Source organism: Gopherus evgoodei, chromosome 14 (assembly GCF_007399415.2).
Source record: "Gopherus evgoodei ecotype Sinaloan lineage chromosome 14, rGopEvg1_v1.p, whole genome shotgun sequence".
Taxonomy (NCBI): Eukaryota; Metazoa; Chordata; order Testudines; family Testudinidae; genus Gopherus; species Gopherus evgoodei.
In genome coordinates this window covers 6,081,807-6,098,750 of record NC_044335.1, presented here as the reverse complement: position 1 = coordinate 6,098,750, position 16,944 = coordinate 6,081,807, and the positions used below count along the sequence as shown (strand labels likewise).

General features: G+C 48.3%; 1 protein-coding gene across 1 annotated transcript in view; it reads right to left on the bottom strand.

The window, feature by feature from the left end:
• Positions 1-5,862: 5,862 nt before the first annotated feature.
• The window catches only part of LOC115635028 (peroxidasin homolog), a 58,599-nt gene continuing 47,517 nt past the window's right edge, over positions 5,863-16,944 (bottom strand). The window contains 9 exon segments of the mRNA XM_030533219.1: positions 5,863-5,958; positions 6,504-6,597; positions 7,374-7,488; positions 9,341-9,549; positions 10,574-10,708; positions 11,195-12,698; positions 13,808-13,965; positions 15,125-15,233; positions 16,644-16,800. Of these exon segments, the coding sequence (XP_030389079.1) occupies positions 5,863-5,958; positions 6,504-6,597; positions 7,374-7,488; positions 9,341-9,549; positions 10,574-10,708; positions 11,195-12,698; positions 13,808-13,965; positions 15,125-15,233; positions 16,644-16,800 (2,577 nt within the window).

Below are 16,944 nucleotides of genomic sequence, written 5' to 3'. Positions count from 1 at the left end.
AGAGGGGGAGGTTTTCCGCTGGAGTGGTCTGGATTTTTGCCTCAAATATTTCTTTGCTTGCCAGGTACAGCCCTCGTCCTGGGCAGGTTCTGACATCCGGCTCTACCTGTTTGGATCACTAACTCCCCCTCCATTGCAACTGGGGCTCTTTAGTGGATGCAATCTGTATAAAACAGACTGTTGAATAAAAGGGAGAGGTTTATTGCATTTCTTGTCTGGAGTTTACCATTTATGTGGCCTCAGGTTTGCTATGTAATGTGAAAAATCCCAGTTGAAATGGTCTGAAGTTTGCATGGAGTTTCCATGTTAGTGAGATTTGCATCTCTCACCAGGTGATCTGCTCTCCCTGAACTCTAGCTCTTGTGCCTCTTATTTTTCCTCTGCTGCCATAGTTACGGTGGGAGGGATTGGACTAGTCAGTGTTGGTAGATGTCAATTTCACCAAACACACACAAACGAACACACGAATATTTCCACCGATGACCAAAATTCACTGCGAGGCAAAGTAAGAAAAACGCTGCTTGAGAACTTAGAGCTTGATTTAAAGATATTTACTTTGTATGTTTTGATGTGTGATGTTAACCTTGTGTTTGAACGGTTATAAAGCTGTAACTTTTTGAATCTCAATGTCTACTGTCAATTAAATAATTATTGTCTGCCCCCCATAATTTCCCACAACTGTGAAAATTTAAATTGATAAAAATCAGAAAAAATTGTTTAAAAATAAACATCGATATTATCCATAGAAATGATAAAAAAATAAAAATTGAATTGAAAACTAGTTATAATTGTCTGGAATTCCATTGCTGACTCTGGTTCCATTTCTGGATGCAAATTGTTGGTTTGAAAGAAGTGGTTTAAAAAAAGAGAGAGAGGAAGAGATCTGTTGTGATGGTTTGAACAGAGGTTTAGTGAATAATAATGCCATTTAAGTGGTCTCAGCTACTTAAGAGCTCTACTTAAGAGGACCACAGTGCCTACGTGCTGAGTCCGGACAGCCGAAGTTGCAATTTTCAATTAAGTGGCAAAGCTAGATCACTTAAGTGGTCAACTTAAGCCCACTTCAGTAGCAAAATTCAGACCATTATACATTTAGCTGAAAACCTCTCTCTTATCTGGATTTCAATTTTTCTTTTCATTTGAGTTTGGCTCTAGGAATCGCATCCATCTGGTTTTGCATCTTTTAACTCACAGGAGCCTTTAGATACTGTGGTTAGAAGAGCCGTCTATTCACCTGGATATATTATAAAGTTAAATTCCTTAAACTTCACACCCCTTAGTAGCCAATCCTCCATTCCCTGATGCAGTAAATCCCCCCTCCACTCACTGACGTAGCAAACGTGAGTGGCAAAAGGCCAGGCAGTGGAGCTGAGGGTATGGCCCATAGGACCAGCCCTTGAGACTGGGTGCTTGGAGCCATGTGCAATTTAGGGGGGTTGGGTGCGAAGGCACTTGGCAATCACCCCATTCTGAAGCTGCCAAGTGCTGGCTTGGACATTGGATGCTTTTCTAAAATCTGCTCTTGGAATTGCTTTGGAGCAGGTCTCTGGCCTGTCTTACACATTGATCACAACAGTGCCTTCTGGCCTGGGACTCTATGGACTGTTGTTCCAGAGTCCACAGGGCTACTCAGAGTGGGGCCACCGAGTTCTCGAGTGACCTGGGATGGGATTGGCATAGAGCGCTATCGGCTCTCCTCAGGATAAATGTTTATGAGTACTGAATGAACACTCTCTCTCTCTCTCTCATTCTCTCACACACACCCCTTTATGAAAGTTGTAACTCCATTGATGTTGAGTGCAAAAACTCACACGCGAGTTCATTGGGCTGGTAAATTTGCTTTTTGTGAGGAACAAAGTGTCTCAAGGTGCCGCATTAGTAAATCACACCGGGTTCCCCATGAGACATACAGAGGGATAAGTCCCGGTTCACAGCAGCAGCTGTAGGAGACCAGAAATCAACATGAAGAGGTGGCACAGGGTAGCAAACCAACGTGTGCAAATCCCGTGGCTCGGTGCCAGTGTTCCCTGCGTGCTCCCCAGGATTCTGATGATACCCCAACTGCCTGCCTCAAAACTTGATCAGATTTTAGGGGCATCTGGCCCCATCCCGAAGACTCAGAGAGCCAGAAGTGCCACTCAACTTGTGTCCTCTCCACATCTACCATTGACCTGGGCTCCACGAAGAATCATTCCAGGCTGCTGCATAGGCGTTGTGAGGAAGGAAGGACTGGTGGGTCTGTAATCACGAATATACACCAGCCACTCCCTACCCACAAGAAAGCAACACAGCAAACGTGCCCTACCTGGCCTGAGAGGCTCCACTGATGGCTGCCCATCAGCCTGCATCATCTGCACAAGCACCAGGCACTGGAGAGAGGATTTTCTGCTTAGGGAGTTTCACCAAGTTGTGCTTTTCTTACTTCCAGCATAAGAACAGGAATCAAAAAGGCAGCGGGGTGGGGAAGGCAGAGGTTCCAACTTGTAGGGAAAAAAGAGACAGCAAGTTCCGCATTGCCCACTGGACTATGTGTAAAACACCAACAACTCTGCTGTTCACAACTATGCTCTCCATGCCCCCACCAGCCTTAACCATGTGCATCAAGAGAAAAATCCACCATGGCTCTGCGTCTCTTTAGGCATTTAAACTGGACAGTCGGCATCCGCACATTTGCACCTTGTTATTTGTAACGAGGGCTGCATAAACTTCTTGTTTGCTGAAAGAGACAAGGAATATTGGACTCACTCCTGACCTCGGTCAGGTCCCACGGGGCCAGACCCTCAGACAGTGTAAAGCAAAAGCCAACGGTAGCCGATTTACAGCAGCTGAGTATTTCCTCCTGATTCTTCATTTCTACCATAGCTAGAAAAGCAGAAATGCCACTTAGAACCAGACACTGCATCTGAGCTGAGCTAACCATCCCCGTGTAGCTTTTACCATCCCTACAAGCAGGCACTTGCATTACACACCCAGTCCCACAGAAGTATGTATACAGGGTCCCAGGATATGAGACACACAAGGTGAGCGAGGCAATCTCTTTTATTGGACCATCTTCTGGTCCAATAACAGACATTACCTCATCCACTTTGGCACACCAAGAAATAGTTGATAAAATCTCACCAACCACACCCCTTTTCTAGCATCATTTTATTTCCCTAATAACTTCCAAGTCCTAGCAGGGGTATCACAGGCTTTGGGTCCCTTCAATTCAGTAACAGGTCTAAAAAGAAGAAAAAAAGAACAAGCATATTTGGAAAAGTTTATGATCCTTGTACTGTGGGAAGGGGAGGATACAGGCTGGGGAAAAAAAAGGGACGATGGGAGGAACAGAGATAACAACTAAGGACTCAGGTATGTTCTTAGAAAAACTATCTGCCTGTGACTGACAAGTTTTCAGTTACCGTGGAGTCCCATGGGTATAAATTATAGCACCACTGAAAAGCACTTCCAAAGTAGTCCCCAAAAGCTGGTTACATGTTTCTTATTTAGCTGTGGAGCACCTGGGAATAATAAATACAAACAACATTTTACATTAATTAATGTGTCAAATACAGCACACGGTATTCTCCACGTAGCTAACTGATGGAACACAGCCGCTCCTGGCCATTAACTAGAGGGCTATTACATTTAATTATCTGAGGTTGTGTGTCAGGTCCTGTTGTATTTACAGTGTAAATGTATCTTCCAGCTGAAAGCCTTAGGAGGGGAAAGACGGATGGAAACACACACCCAGGTAAAACGCTTAAAGGTCGAAGTGTGGAGAGCACAGTCCAGAGCGAAAGAAACGCTTGTGACCACGGGGCAGCATAAGGTAGATTCAGTCGCTGAGATTTAATTGGGGAGATTCCACTAGTTTTAACATGACTGAGGAAGTAAAGGATCCAGGGTAAGCTGACCTCCTTTCTGTTCCCAGTACCGCATTCTAGGCTCAGGATAGGAGGAATATTTCCATGGATGGGGGGTTTTCTTGTCACTGCTTGTGTTAACTGCAGGCCTTGCCAAGAGTGCTTCACAGTCCCTGAAGCTCTCGTTCACTCAATTACGTAAGAAGAGGATTTTTTTAAATTTAAACACGTGAGATCAGATTTTTCAGATCCTTGCTGTCTGAGATGGCTCGTCTGGGAGAAGCGTTGCTAGGTATGCTATCTTCCCAACGGGGTTGGGTGCCCTAGGAATACCTGCTGCAAAAGCTAAGCGGATGTGATCAACAGTTGGAGGAGGAAAGCCTACAGGATGATGGCATCAAAGCAGTTTTAACTTGTCTCTGCTTTCTGAGCGAGGGCTCTGCTGGTGAAAAGCAAGATCCTACAGGCACCTGGCAGACTGCAGGTATGCTTGCCTAAAACAGGGCAATGCAGAGGTTTGCAGGCTGGGGGGAACCTTTCCCCTGCAGCGGAGGGGGGCAGACATGGTTCAGGGGCTCTAAGCTGTCAGTGCAGAGAGTCAGGTACCAGGGAAAGCACAGTTGTACAAGAGGTGTCAGACTGGATGAAACGTTGTTCTCACTGGCCGTCATGTTGGGTGGAGACGATGACTGACAGATGAAGCAGTGTGAGGTGTACAGATCACCTGAAAACCTAGAGAGGAGGAAAAGAGACCAGGTGGATTGTAAGCATTTTGGGGCAGGAATCATCTCCTTGTTACATGTTTGTACAGCACCTAGCACCAAGGGGATGGGGCCTCTAGATGTTATTGCAATGCAAACAGCAGCATAACAGCTCCTATCAAATAAAAACAAGAGGCTCCAGAGCCCTCTAATGTATAAATAATAATATATTGAGATCTACCTATCTCATAGAATTGAAAGGGACCCTGAAAGGTCATTGAGTCCAGCCCCCTGCCTTCACTGGCAGGACCAAGTACTGATTTTGCCCCAGATCCCCTAAGCAGCCCCCTCAAGGATTGAATTCATAACGCTGGGTTTAGCAGGCCAGTGCTCAAACCACTGAGCTATCCCTCCCCCCTAAAGCTTCCCCTTCTGTCCTTCATCATCACTCTTTGGGAACCTAGCCGTCCAGCCTCTGCTGTAAGCGAACTGAGCTAGTTTAAAACTCATTCTTTCCAAACAGGTTTCCCAAACATTTACTCTCTGCAGAGGACAGCTCCTGGGGACATGCTGCACAGCTGTGCAATCTGTCTGCCCTTGGCCCTAGTGTGGTTGATGGGCATCACCACCACACAGAGTAGGGGCTTCCTGTTTGTGATACACGCTTAGTGGATTGGTTTGGTTTTGTTACAGGTCCCCACTCTTCAACTGGGTTTACTGCCAGCCAGGCCATTTTTAATCTCCTTCAGGGGTGTGAGAATCTCCATGGTGCTTTCCTAAGGCAAATAACTGTTAAGTGGGCTCCTTATGCTTCCCACCGGGCACCACTCCCCATGAACACAGTGAACTGGATGGAGGGCACATGGCTTTGGGGTACAGCCAGATAGCTCTCGAGGCTGCTAACACGAGAAGGAGCAGCAGTCCACAGGCTAACAGCCATGTACAGCTATTGCTGAGTTACAGGGAACGCATATGTACAAAGTATATATAGGAGAGTCCCTCTGTCCACCCCAGTCTGTGATCTGAGCTCCCAACGTGGCCTTTTAGAGACCCTTTTGGGCTGAGAGATTTGGGGGCATCATTTGGGGATAAAGTAAATCCACTTACAGTTCTAGATTGTAAATTCTTTAGGGAAGTGACTGTCTCTTTGTTCTGCCTACCATAGTGGGGTCCCGGGCCATGTCTAGGGCTCCTAGGTGCTATGATAATACAAATAATAAATCAGCCATCTAGTACCAGTCTAACCTTCCCTGCACCCTCTCCCATGCTGGTGGCCCAGCCGACATGCTCTGACCTCACATTAGCTGATGGGGTCATCATCTTTTTCTCCGTTTCTCTCCAGTTGTCTTCCATCGTCTATATTCATTAGTGCTTCTATGCCACCACCTCAGCTGACCTTCTAATGAGTTGACCTGAGACACCAAGATAAAGCTAGCACCAGCTGCCAGGTGGGGAATTTGCCAAGCTTCTCTCCCCACCCAAAATTCTGCAGCCTGCACTCCCCAACTTGAGGGCACCCCTAGATTAGGAGGAGGCTGGTTAACGTTTCATTCCCACTGCCGAGTGCAATTTGTACAGGCCTCTGCACTGCTGGGTCTCAGCTGAATCAAATGCAGAGGGATGCTGAGAATGAATCCCATTCTGGAGGCACTACAGAAGGCCAGGTAGCCTCATGGAAGATGTGAGGCTGGACCTCAGGGCTCTGGAATGGAGTCTGAGAATGGCGAACCCATAACAGTAATTCCTACCCAGCAAGATCTCCTACCAGCCCTGCCCTTTCCCTCCTCTCTCTGTCCTCCGGTTCCTGGGGCTACCCCTAGTTCCCTCTGCTCAGTCACTCCCACTTCTGAGGGAGGGAACAAGCCACACCCACTACACTTTGCAGCTTTATACAGGGCACTACATCCTGTTCACAGGTGGGTGAGGTGAAGAGCTCCGGTGCCATATGAAGTCCTACCTGTTTCCGCAGGAAAGAGACGGTCTTTTCTAGGTCAGCCACGAAGGACTCAAGGTCCCGCTGGGAAGACTGGTCATGGGAATATTCTTCATTTCTGTAAGGGAGGTGGGGGAGAGAAAGTGAAAGCTGTTGTGAAAACGTTCACTCGTGAATTTCCTGGCTGTGCAGGTATTTAAAAGTGTGACCCTGGCTGTACACTCAGGTTCTGTGTTTGCTGTTCCTGCTTTTCTAAATCAAAAGGAGTTTAAAGGCCAGATTCTCAAGGGTTCAAGAGCCAAGAGTCACCGGAAAAACACCTGTGCAACTGTTTGCCTAATTTGCACAAGCAAATACCATGACTGAGTGCAAACCCCAAATTTACACTTTGGTGAATCTACATACTGATTAGATGTGCAATTGCAGATTTGTTTGTGTGCGTGGCCTTAGGCTCCTGAGAGTTTGAAAATCTGCCCTACAATGTTCATTTTCTCTTGTTTTCATGTGCTTTCACCTAGCAATGACACTTCACAGGGAAAGAGCAGCACACAATGCCTGCATATGTACTGTCAACAATACAGGACCCCAATCCAGTGCTCATTAAACTCAACAGAAAGACTCCTACCATCTCCAATGGGCTTTGTCGTATTTGTGCGACATCATAGTTCCCTAAACAGCACCATAGCTCGGATCTTAGCAGAATCCAGCACTCTCTCTAGACAAAACAACTTATTCAGTCATGTATAATTTGATATCTTTAGTTTTGCAAATATCCCTGCAGTCTAGTCCTCAGCTCAGGTTGGCAAGCTTCAAATGATCACATGTACGCGACACAAACTGAAAACCGTTGTGACAGTAGAGAAAGGGAAGGTGAAAGATGCAGAGGTACCGCACCTTGGGATGGCAGGGTTGTGCTTAGAAGGGTTTTCTTCTGGGTAGCTGAAGCCGGGAGACCTCTTGCCCCGGAACTGCTGAGAAAGAGCATTGAACTGCCCTCTTGTTCTGCAGTCTGGAGGAAGGGAAAGGAGACCCTGGAGTGATGCTCAGTCTGGAAGTCCTGCCCTTTTGTTTGAATTTCCCCTCCCTCCAATCTCCCCACTCAGCATAAGCCTTCGTCGTCTGAGAAGCAGCTAGAACAATTACATCAAGCAGTTCTGAGCTGCTGGGTTCCACTGCACAAGCATATGGAGCAGGAACCTCTCCTGGGTTGGAGCACTATTCGACATAGGGGTGAGAGCATCAGGGAGCCAGCTCCATGCCCCAATTCTGAGCGCCGGCCCCCACTGCCACATAGAACTGCAGCCACTGGTGCCAGTGGAGGACTGAAGTCATTGAGTGGATTCATTGTGCCCCCTTCCTCCCCTGACATGCTGGAGGGAGGTGGGCCTGCTGGGGTACAGGGCTTGGCAGGGCCACAGCTGCACCAGCAAGGAGGGGTGCTCAGGCTGCAGCAGAAGTTAACTTAAAAAAGAATCCAGCCAATTGATTTTTCAGGACATACAATTTATTCAGGGCGTCGTCATCCTTCCCTATGGAGACAACAGACCCAAGTTTGCTCCTTCTAAAGGTCCCTGGTGATCACTCTGACATTAGGGGACCCAGCTTTCTCTGGGCCGCTCCAGGCTGAGTTATGCTGATTCAAAAGGGTCCCAAAGATCTGACCCTGCAAGGGGTTGCACTGCTTCCACTCCCCCAGAAATTAGTGCTCGTTATAGCACTGGCACATCAGTATCTGACCTTTCAGGATCAAACCCGACTCCTCCAGGACTGGCCTGGGGCGCGGGGTTTGATTCCCACACCTGGTCACTTGCTCTGAGGGATGGTGGCAGTGTGTGGAGGCGGAAGGAGGGAGTGGCACTGACGGTCTCCGGAGTGAGCCCAGTCCGGCCCTTCTTGGCTAGAAGGGCAACGTTTGTGACATGATGCCTTCTGGGCAAAAGTGAGGAAGGGAAACCGGGGGGGGGGATCTTGAAGCTCAGAGGAGCTGGGAAAAATAAGGCGCCAATTCCGAGAATTTCTGCATTCTCTTCCCTTGTCTTCTTCCCCTCTTCGCTAATTCCCATGGCTTGGCACGAGCCAATCTCTCTCTCTCCAGCTCCACCTACCAACAGCCCCTCGTGCCCAGAGCAAAAGGCAGCAGCTGCAGCTGCCTTCCACGGAGACTCCAGCCAGTCCCTTCTCCAGCTGCCCACTGTTTTTTAGGCTGCACGCTTTGGGGGTGCAACCATGCTAATGCTCCATTTGAACCAAGGGGTAGAATACTGGAGGCTGCTGGGGACTGACTGGCCACAGGACCAGAAGTGCTAGGACCAAGGGGAAGGAGGAACCCATCATATTTTGAGACTCCTGCCTAAATATAAGCAGGTTGTTAAATATACAGCGTGCATCTGTATTTAATAGTAATAACACCACCTCGCTCTTAGACAGTGCTTTCCATCAGTAGATCTCAAAGCATTTTCCATAGGTGAGTGTCGTTATCCCATTTTACAGATGGGGAAACCGAGGCATTGAAAGGGGAAGTGACTTGTCTAAGGTCACCCAGCAAAGCAGTGACAGAGCTGGGACTAGAACTCAGGTCTCTTGGGTCCCAGTGTAGGCCACACTGCCTGCACAGATATACAGATATTTCTTGTGGTTTGTACAGGGTCTGGCACAGCGAGGTCCCGGTTCATGACAGAGGCTCGTAAGCGCTACAGAAATACCAATGTTATGTAACAAGAATGAGCTGTGACTTCCTGCCTGCAGGAGAGTTACGTACATAATAAAACCATCCCTTGTATCTCTTTTAGAGAGAAAGCATAAAAGGACTCATCCCACCTGAACCCACGTGCCGATTGGCACAACAGCGGCACTGCGCCCACCTTCGCAGCAGTCCTGCCACATGCGGAGATCGACCGCCGGGATCTCCTCACAGTTGACCAGGCCTTGGGGGTAGGATGCCACCCGGAACACGTCCCTTTGGAGCTGTTGGACGTGGTCGCTGTTGTCACAGATGATGCGAGCGAGTGACGTCTGCCTTATCTGAGTTACCTGGGCTGGAGTGAAGACTCCAGGATTCTCGTACCAAAACCTACAGGGAATTGCAAGCCATGGTGTCACTCAGGCTAACAAGTAGTAATGCCAAGCGAGGAGAGGCCAAGATGTGGGGAAAGGCCAGGCAGGGTGGGGGATGTGGAATGGGGTAGGGCACCAGTATTTACATTTCAGGACCTGAGTTTAATTTGTGGCTTGAGTCTGAGGGTCTCACAGGCCTTAAGGGGTGACTATTCAAGTCCGACCCTTCCCCTCCCTGCGGGATATCTAGTAGAACCAGTTCCATCCCAAGACAAGCTCAGAATGGCAATAGCTATAGAGTAGTGGGTTAGGATTGTGACGCCCTGGCTCACACAGCTCCTGCCTGCATTCTTTCTGCAGGTAATCAGAGCGATCAGTGGCACTACCGATATCACATGCACCAAATTCGCCCCGAATTAAGCTCCCCACCCTGTCCCCACACCCATACTTTTCTAGCATTCCCACAGCAGATGACAACTTAAGAACCTTGAAAGTAACAATGAAGCCCAAGTGAATTAATCTTTAACAAGATAAGATGCCTGAACTGCCATATGTCCTTGAGCAGATACACAGAAGGGAGGAGAACAGAGCCTGCCCTACATCCTTATTCCCCTACCCAAAGAACCATCACAGCCTTGGAACCCAGGTGAAATCAGGAATTGCTCCTTTCGTGTCTCCCTAAGGCCACGTCCAGACTAGGTATTAAAATCGATTTTAGATACGCAACTTCAGCTACGGGAATAACGTAGCTGAAGTCGAATTTCTAAAATCGAGGTACTCACCAGTCTGGACGGCGCGGCATCGATGTCTGCGGCTCTCCGTGTCGATTCCGGAACTCCGTTCGGATTGATGGAGTTCCGGAATCGATGTAAGCGCGCTCGGGGATCGATACATCGCGTCCAGACTAGACGCGATATATCGATCCCCGAGCTATCGATTTTAACCCGCCGATGCCGCGGGTTAGTCTGGACGAGGGCTAAGAGAAGTGATCTTCCCAAGCAGCATACTGGGGGGTTTGGTTTGACCAGAGATGATGGTACCTATCCCCATCTCTGAGTCTTTGGAACTGTGTTGCTAGCAGGCACATCAGTGTTGGTCCAACTCTGGTCCCAGGGACAAGATCTTCCACCATCAGTGCTGGAAACAGGTCAATGTTTTTCGTAGTCCCATATAAACTGCACAGTGAGAGGCAAAAAGGAAAAGATTATCAGAGGGTGGAAAGTGATCTTGGCTGGCGTATTGCTTCAGTTGAATAGGAATCTGGGTACAAGGAGTTCATCTGGGCAACATTTGGACAGTAACTACTGTGAACTACCTAGATGACAGAAGGGAGGCCTAACTGCACAGTAAGGAGTAGCAACCCAGACAGACAACAGGCAATTTAGTCCTCTTGGAAAATAGATACCAGGAACTCAGGTTGAAACCCAAAGAGTAACATACCAATCCCCTGATACAGTACTAGAGGTTGAGAAGTAAGAGATTGCTTGGAAGTCTCCAGGTATTCTAGTTGTTATACCACGGCCATCACCCTGGCTTCTAAACCCCATCACAATAGAGCAGATCAGTTGACAGATGCTAGGGGAGGGCAATATCATTGGTAGACTGATCTTTAAATTTTAAAATTCAAATTTAAAATTAATTCATGATCCAAACCACAGTACCTCCTGAGCTTTTCCCTGATCTCCAGGTTTTTGATCTCGTTCCGGAGGTTTTCAAACTCCTGTGCCGACGTGAGGTTGCAGAAGACCCTGAAGTCGTTGTATGGGGGGATACCATGGTCCCTCCCCCGCTGGATGTTGATTGCTGCCAGGTCCAATGAGACAGAGTGCGCCATGGAAAAAAGCTTCTCGGTTAGTTCCATGTTCAAGAGCTCAGAGGGTACCCGCATTTTCCCAGGGACCCCGAACAGACCACGGAGGAGAGGATCAATCCCTCCTTCCTGGGTGATCCTGAAAGGGGAGAAGAAGGCCTTGTGTAGAGGGACGTGGCCTTGGCGAATGGGCTGGAAGGTTTCATTCAGCCGATATAGGACGGGGTTGATCAGTGTGTGTCCGAACCGGAAGGCCGCGGTGGCGAAGGCATTGAGGATTCCAGCGTTGACGTTGGGGTCATAGCCTTTGTATTCGCCCAGCACCTTCATGCCAGCTTCCCCGAGGATCTTGGGAAACCAGTGTGCATAGGTGATATGCTGCATCTGGGCGCCCACTATTTTGCGCGCCTCATGGTAGAGTGTGTCCCCATCCCAGTGGGGATTCAGGGTCTGCAGCTCAGCGGCAAGGCGGTTGTGCTCCCGGAACCAGAGGGTGTGCATGGCTGTGAGGCCCAGTTGCTCATTGGCCCGGTGATCCCCAGCCAGGAAGCACAGCACGGGGCTCTCGTTCTCGTCTCGCATACACTCGGTGGGCGGCCCCACTGCAAACGGGAGGAGGTGTTTCCCTGAGCTGGGCACCACCTGCCCTTGTTTCAGCAGCCCTCTCTGGCTACTTAGGTCCCTCAGCTCCTGAGATTCCTGCTCCGTGCTGCCGTAGACATTGGAGGCGTCGATGTAAGAGGTCAAGTGGTTGATCTGTTCCCTGGGGTAGACGGAGTTCATCAGTAGGGAGGTCATCCCGCTGCCGCACACGGGGCTAGAGCGGACAAAGAACATGCAGCGCCCGTTCCTCACCCGGGGGTCGTTCTCTGGGATCATGACTGAGAAGCATGGTGGGTCATTGGTGCACACCTCACTGCAGGGTGCCCCGTCCGAGAACCGCGACATGCTAATGGCTGCCACCGTCTGGTCCATGTCGTGGTCCAGAAACTGGCCCCACTGCATGAGCATGTGAGTGAACTGGTCGTCAGAGGTGATGGTTTCTGTCCCTATCATGGCTGTGGAGACAAGACGAGGCAGCGGCAGGGGCAGCTCCCTGGAGTCTTCCGCCAAAGAGAAGCCCCGCGGCAGGTTAAAGCCATTCTGGTAGGCCGGCTTGAGGAGGCGCTGGAAGGCTGTGAGGGACGCACCCCACATCGGGTGCTGGAGATTGTTACAGGAGCCATCGTGGGTCCTGTACTGCTTGTGAAAACAGATGTCAGAGCAGTTGGGTGTGCGGCGGTGGGTGGAGCAGCCAGACAGGTTGGCGATCACATTCAGGTAGTGAGGGGAGACCAGGTCATTGTAACGGTAGCCTGTGAGGGAACTCCAAAACAACATATTAGAGAATGGCCATCGGAGACACACACTGTGCCACCCCACACGAGGGCTAGCTGGGATCTGTCATCAGTATCCTGAGGGTGGACAAGGCCAATGTGATCACTGGCCGGTATGTGGAGTGTAGGGCCTGCGACTGATTGCGAGAGGGTGAAGGAAGAATAGTGAGGTACTGGCTCCATCATGGAGTGGTGGATGGAAGCAGGGTTTGGTATAAACATTACAGAGAGGGTAATGTATGATGTTATGGTGTCTGGGCCGGGCCATGCCATGAGGGTGGGCTTGGTTTCCAGTCCCTAATTAGTACATTTGTTTTGTTTTTATGTCTTTATAGTCATAAGATGGCTGCCATCTGAGCACCTCACAATCTTTAATGTAGGTATCCTCAGAGCAGCCTTGTTGAGTGGGAAGGCATTATCCCCACTTGACAAATTAGGAATTGAGACACAGAGACAGACTAGAGCTGTGGCTACACTACAAGCGCTACAGCAGCATAACTGCAGCTACTCTGGTTTTGTCTAAACACTTGCTCCAGCAATGGAAGGGGCTTTTCCATCACTGTAGTAAATCCACCCCCTTCATAGACGATAGCTAAGTTGATGGAAGAATTCTTTCATTCATCTAGCAGTGTCCACACTCGGGCTTAGTCAACTTAACTACGTCTCTCAGGAGGGTGAATTTTTCACAGCCCTAAGACATGTAACTAGGCCAACCTAAGTTTGAGGTGTAGACCAGGCCTAAGTGACTTGCCCTAGGTCACCTGAGAAGCCTGTGGTAGAGTGTGGAAGTGAACCCAGGCCTAAACCACTGGGCTATGCTTTCCACTTTACAGGGCATTCTATGCTCTTTATGTCTATAGTTGAAAGTCGGATGGAAGATGATGGTCAGGATAAGGGGCAGAGTTAATCACTGGTGTTGGATCCTGGACAGTCTATGTCTCTACTTACTGATATTTAAGTGTTTTGAACTTTTAGTACAATGTTCTGACTTCCCACCTTGCAACACTCTGGCGTTGCTGTTTTTTAACTTTATTCTCCCTCTGAATTTCCTGATGTTCTACTGTCGGATCAGAAATAACCTGTCATACCCGTGCCATTCATGTCCACGATCAATCCCTGCTGGACATGGTCTTGGATCAGTTGCAAGGTCCTTTCAAAGATCTCGCCAGCCCGGGCCGTTTCGATGGTGTAAAGATCCCGGGGGTAACGGAAGAGTGCCAGCAAGTCATTGGGAGTTTTGGGTCGCCTGTTTCAGAAAATTAAAAGTGGGCTACAAGGGATTTTTGATTACTGAAATGAATATTTCCCTGATGTTAACAAGATGTTTCAGGAACCCTGAGTCACAGTCTAGACTAGGGGTCGGCAACCTCTGGCACGCGGCTTGCCAGGGTAAGCACCCTGGCAAGCCCGGTCAGTTTGTTTACCTGCCATGTTCGCAGGTTTGGCTGATCGTGGCTCCAACTGGCCACGGTTCGCTGCTCCAGGCCAATGCGGGCAGTGGGAAGCGGTGGCCAGCACATCGCTCGGCCTGCGCCACTTCCTGCAGCCCCTATTGGCCTGGAGCAGTGAACTGTGGCCAGTGGGAGCCGCGATCGGCCGAACCTGCGGACGCAGCAGGTAAACAAACTGACCCGGCCCACCAGGGGGCTTACCCTGGTGAGCCGCATGCCGGAGGTTGCCGACCCCTGGTCTAGACCTATTCAGGAGAGAGATCCCAACAAGTCTTTATGTTAGTAATTCCACGTGTCTGCTTGCTAGACCTGATCAGGAAAGGATTCCACCCCCACCCCAATGAAAAAAAATTAATGAATATTTTCATAATTATTCATAATTTCAAAAATGTTTCAGTTTTTGGAACCTGAATACCATAACATTTTGGTTGAAGGCCAATTTTTTTTTGGGTTTCTTATGAAACCCCCCAAATTTTCAATTAAAATACATCTTTTATGAAATTTCCATTTAATCCTTAGCTACTTTTTGTCAAGAACAAAGTTCAGATACATATTTTTTGGCCTGCTCCACTGCCCCACAATGAATGAAGTCTCTTGCATTTATATACTGACTGTGCTGATCCTTTATTTCTTTGTGTGCTCTGTCTCTTTGAACAGCTCAAGATTACAATCCCATGCCTCTTCCAGCTGTATTGTCTCCTACAAAATAGTATCAAGGGACTTGAGAGATGGGATTCCTTTGTAAGACAATTCTACAGTCAAACGGGTCTCCCTGTTATGATTTTTTTACCCTGCTATCTAGCCTATGTTTACTAATTTGGATCACCAGAACCTGGGATGGAATTATAGCAGTGAGGTATAATACATGCTTTCAGAGCATCTCCACCCAATGTATTTTTAATCTCCATCGGCTGTTACTTCTGCAGCTCAGAGCTTATCCCCAAGCAGGCTTACTTGCTAAACAGCTCAATGCGCGTTGAATTGATAGCGTGGTCCACACTGCTGATGGCTTCCTGTATTGATGTGGCTACAAAGGTGTCGCCACTCCGACCAACGTCCGTGGCTTTCAAGGAATCAAGAGAGAATGAGAAAATTAAATGACTTCATTTTACTTTGGTTTTCCAACCCTGAGAGAACGTGGCGAGGCTTTTGTGCATCAGTGTCCACTACAAAATAGAACTTCATTGCCGTATGTCATCAGAAACAACTTGGGGTAGGTTTGTGTCTCAGTTTGCAGGGTAGTTATGAACTGAAATCACTGCCCCAACATACAAGAGACCACACTGCAGGATGACAATATGCCATCTTAGACCTACGGAGCACCCCAAGATTTGGTCTGTGAACAGTCGCTTGCATAAGATATCTGAATTTGCTTCAGCTGTAGTTGCCCCACTGTCATGTTCACAGATCTTCTAAAAAACATGTTAACTGACAGGTACGTTCATGGCAAGAGCGAGTTTTTTAACATGAGCCTGTATGCAGGAGTATGCACTTCAGAAACCTGATTCTAAGGGTATGTCTACACTTCAATTGGGAGGTGTGACTGTATCATGTGAAGACATACCTGAGCTAGCTTCAATCTAGTTAGCTTGCTCAAAAATAGCAGTGAAGCAGCAGCGTGGGCAGTGGCACAGGCTTGCTGCCCATGTACAACCCTGGATATGTATTCGAACGGCTAGCCCATGCTGCCACCACTTCAGGGCTGTTTTTAGTGGCACTAGCTAGATCAAAGCACCTCCTGATTGCTGGGCAGAATCAGACAAACCCTACATGTTCCCCCTGCCCACTCAAGAACCAGACAATACCTTGTGGCCAGCACATCACACCAAAGGTAATCAACCCAGCTCAAATGTGAATATTGACAGTGGGAACTGACATGCAACGTGTGCTGTTGGAAAACAAGCTAACCACCATGAACAAATCACATTAATTATACTATGAGTAATTTCAAACAACAAAGAAGTTAGACACCATCCTAAACGCCTCACGGTCAATTCATGCACAGAGAAGGAGACGAAATTAATCTAATAAATGATGTGCTATGCAAGCTATTTATGCATGCTTGAGAAATGTTTTTAAACTGACCTTGCTTTTCTTCCAATTTTTTCCTCCTCAATTTTTCTCTTCCTTCCAAGGGTTACCACTTTGATGTTACCTCCCTGGCTGCTATTTGTTACAATCTCTGCTTCTCCTATCTTCTTACACAGAGCAGTAGTGTGAAAAATGGAGAACGCCTCCCTCCCCCAATGGATTAGGGTTATTAGCAAGCATTTAAAAGCTTGTCATTGTATTGGCAGAGCTGTTCTCATTCTCCCACCCTTTGCAAGCCTGGGTGTCTGAATGACCTGCCCGTAAGGAAGCAAAAGGAGTAACATAACTGTCCTCTAAAAGTACAGGCATCCACACAGGAAATATGTAAGCAGAACAAGAGAAAGAAAGAACCTTGTCGAGATAAAGCCAAGGGACACTGTACCAGTGATTGTCAGCTGCATGGTGCTGGATGTGAATCCAAAGGTATTCCTGGCTATACACTCATATCTGCCCTGATCAGCCACTCCCAGGTCTCGAATGGATAGGGTCCCATCTTGACTTACATGGAACTTGCCGCTCTCTGTGATCTGAATACCCTCCTGTGACATGATCAAAAAACAGGAAGACGTTTCAGAGAGAATCCCTCAGCCTAGACTCTGCTCCAAAACACACACACACAGCTGTCATTGATTGGCATGGCCAGCAGATGTCAGGAGATCTCTGTGCAACACAGAAAAGTATCT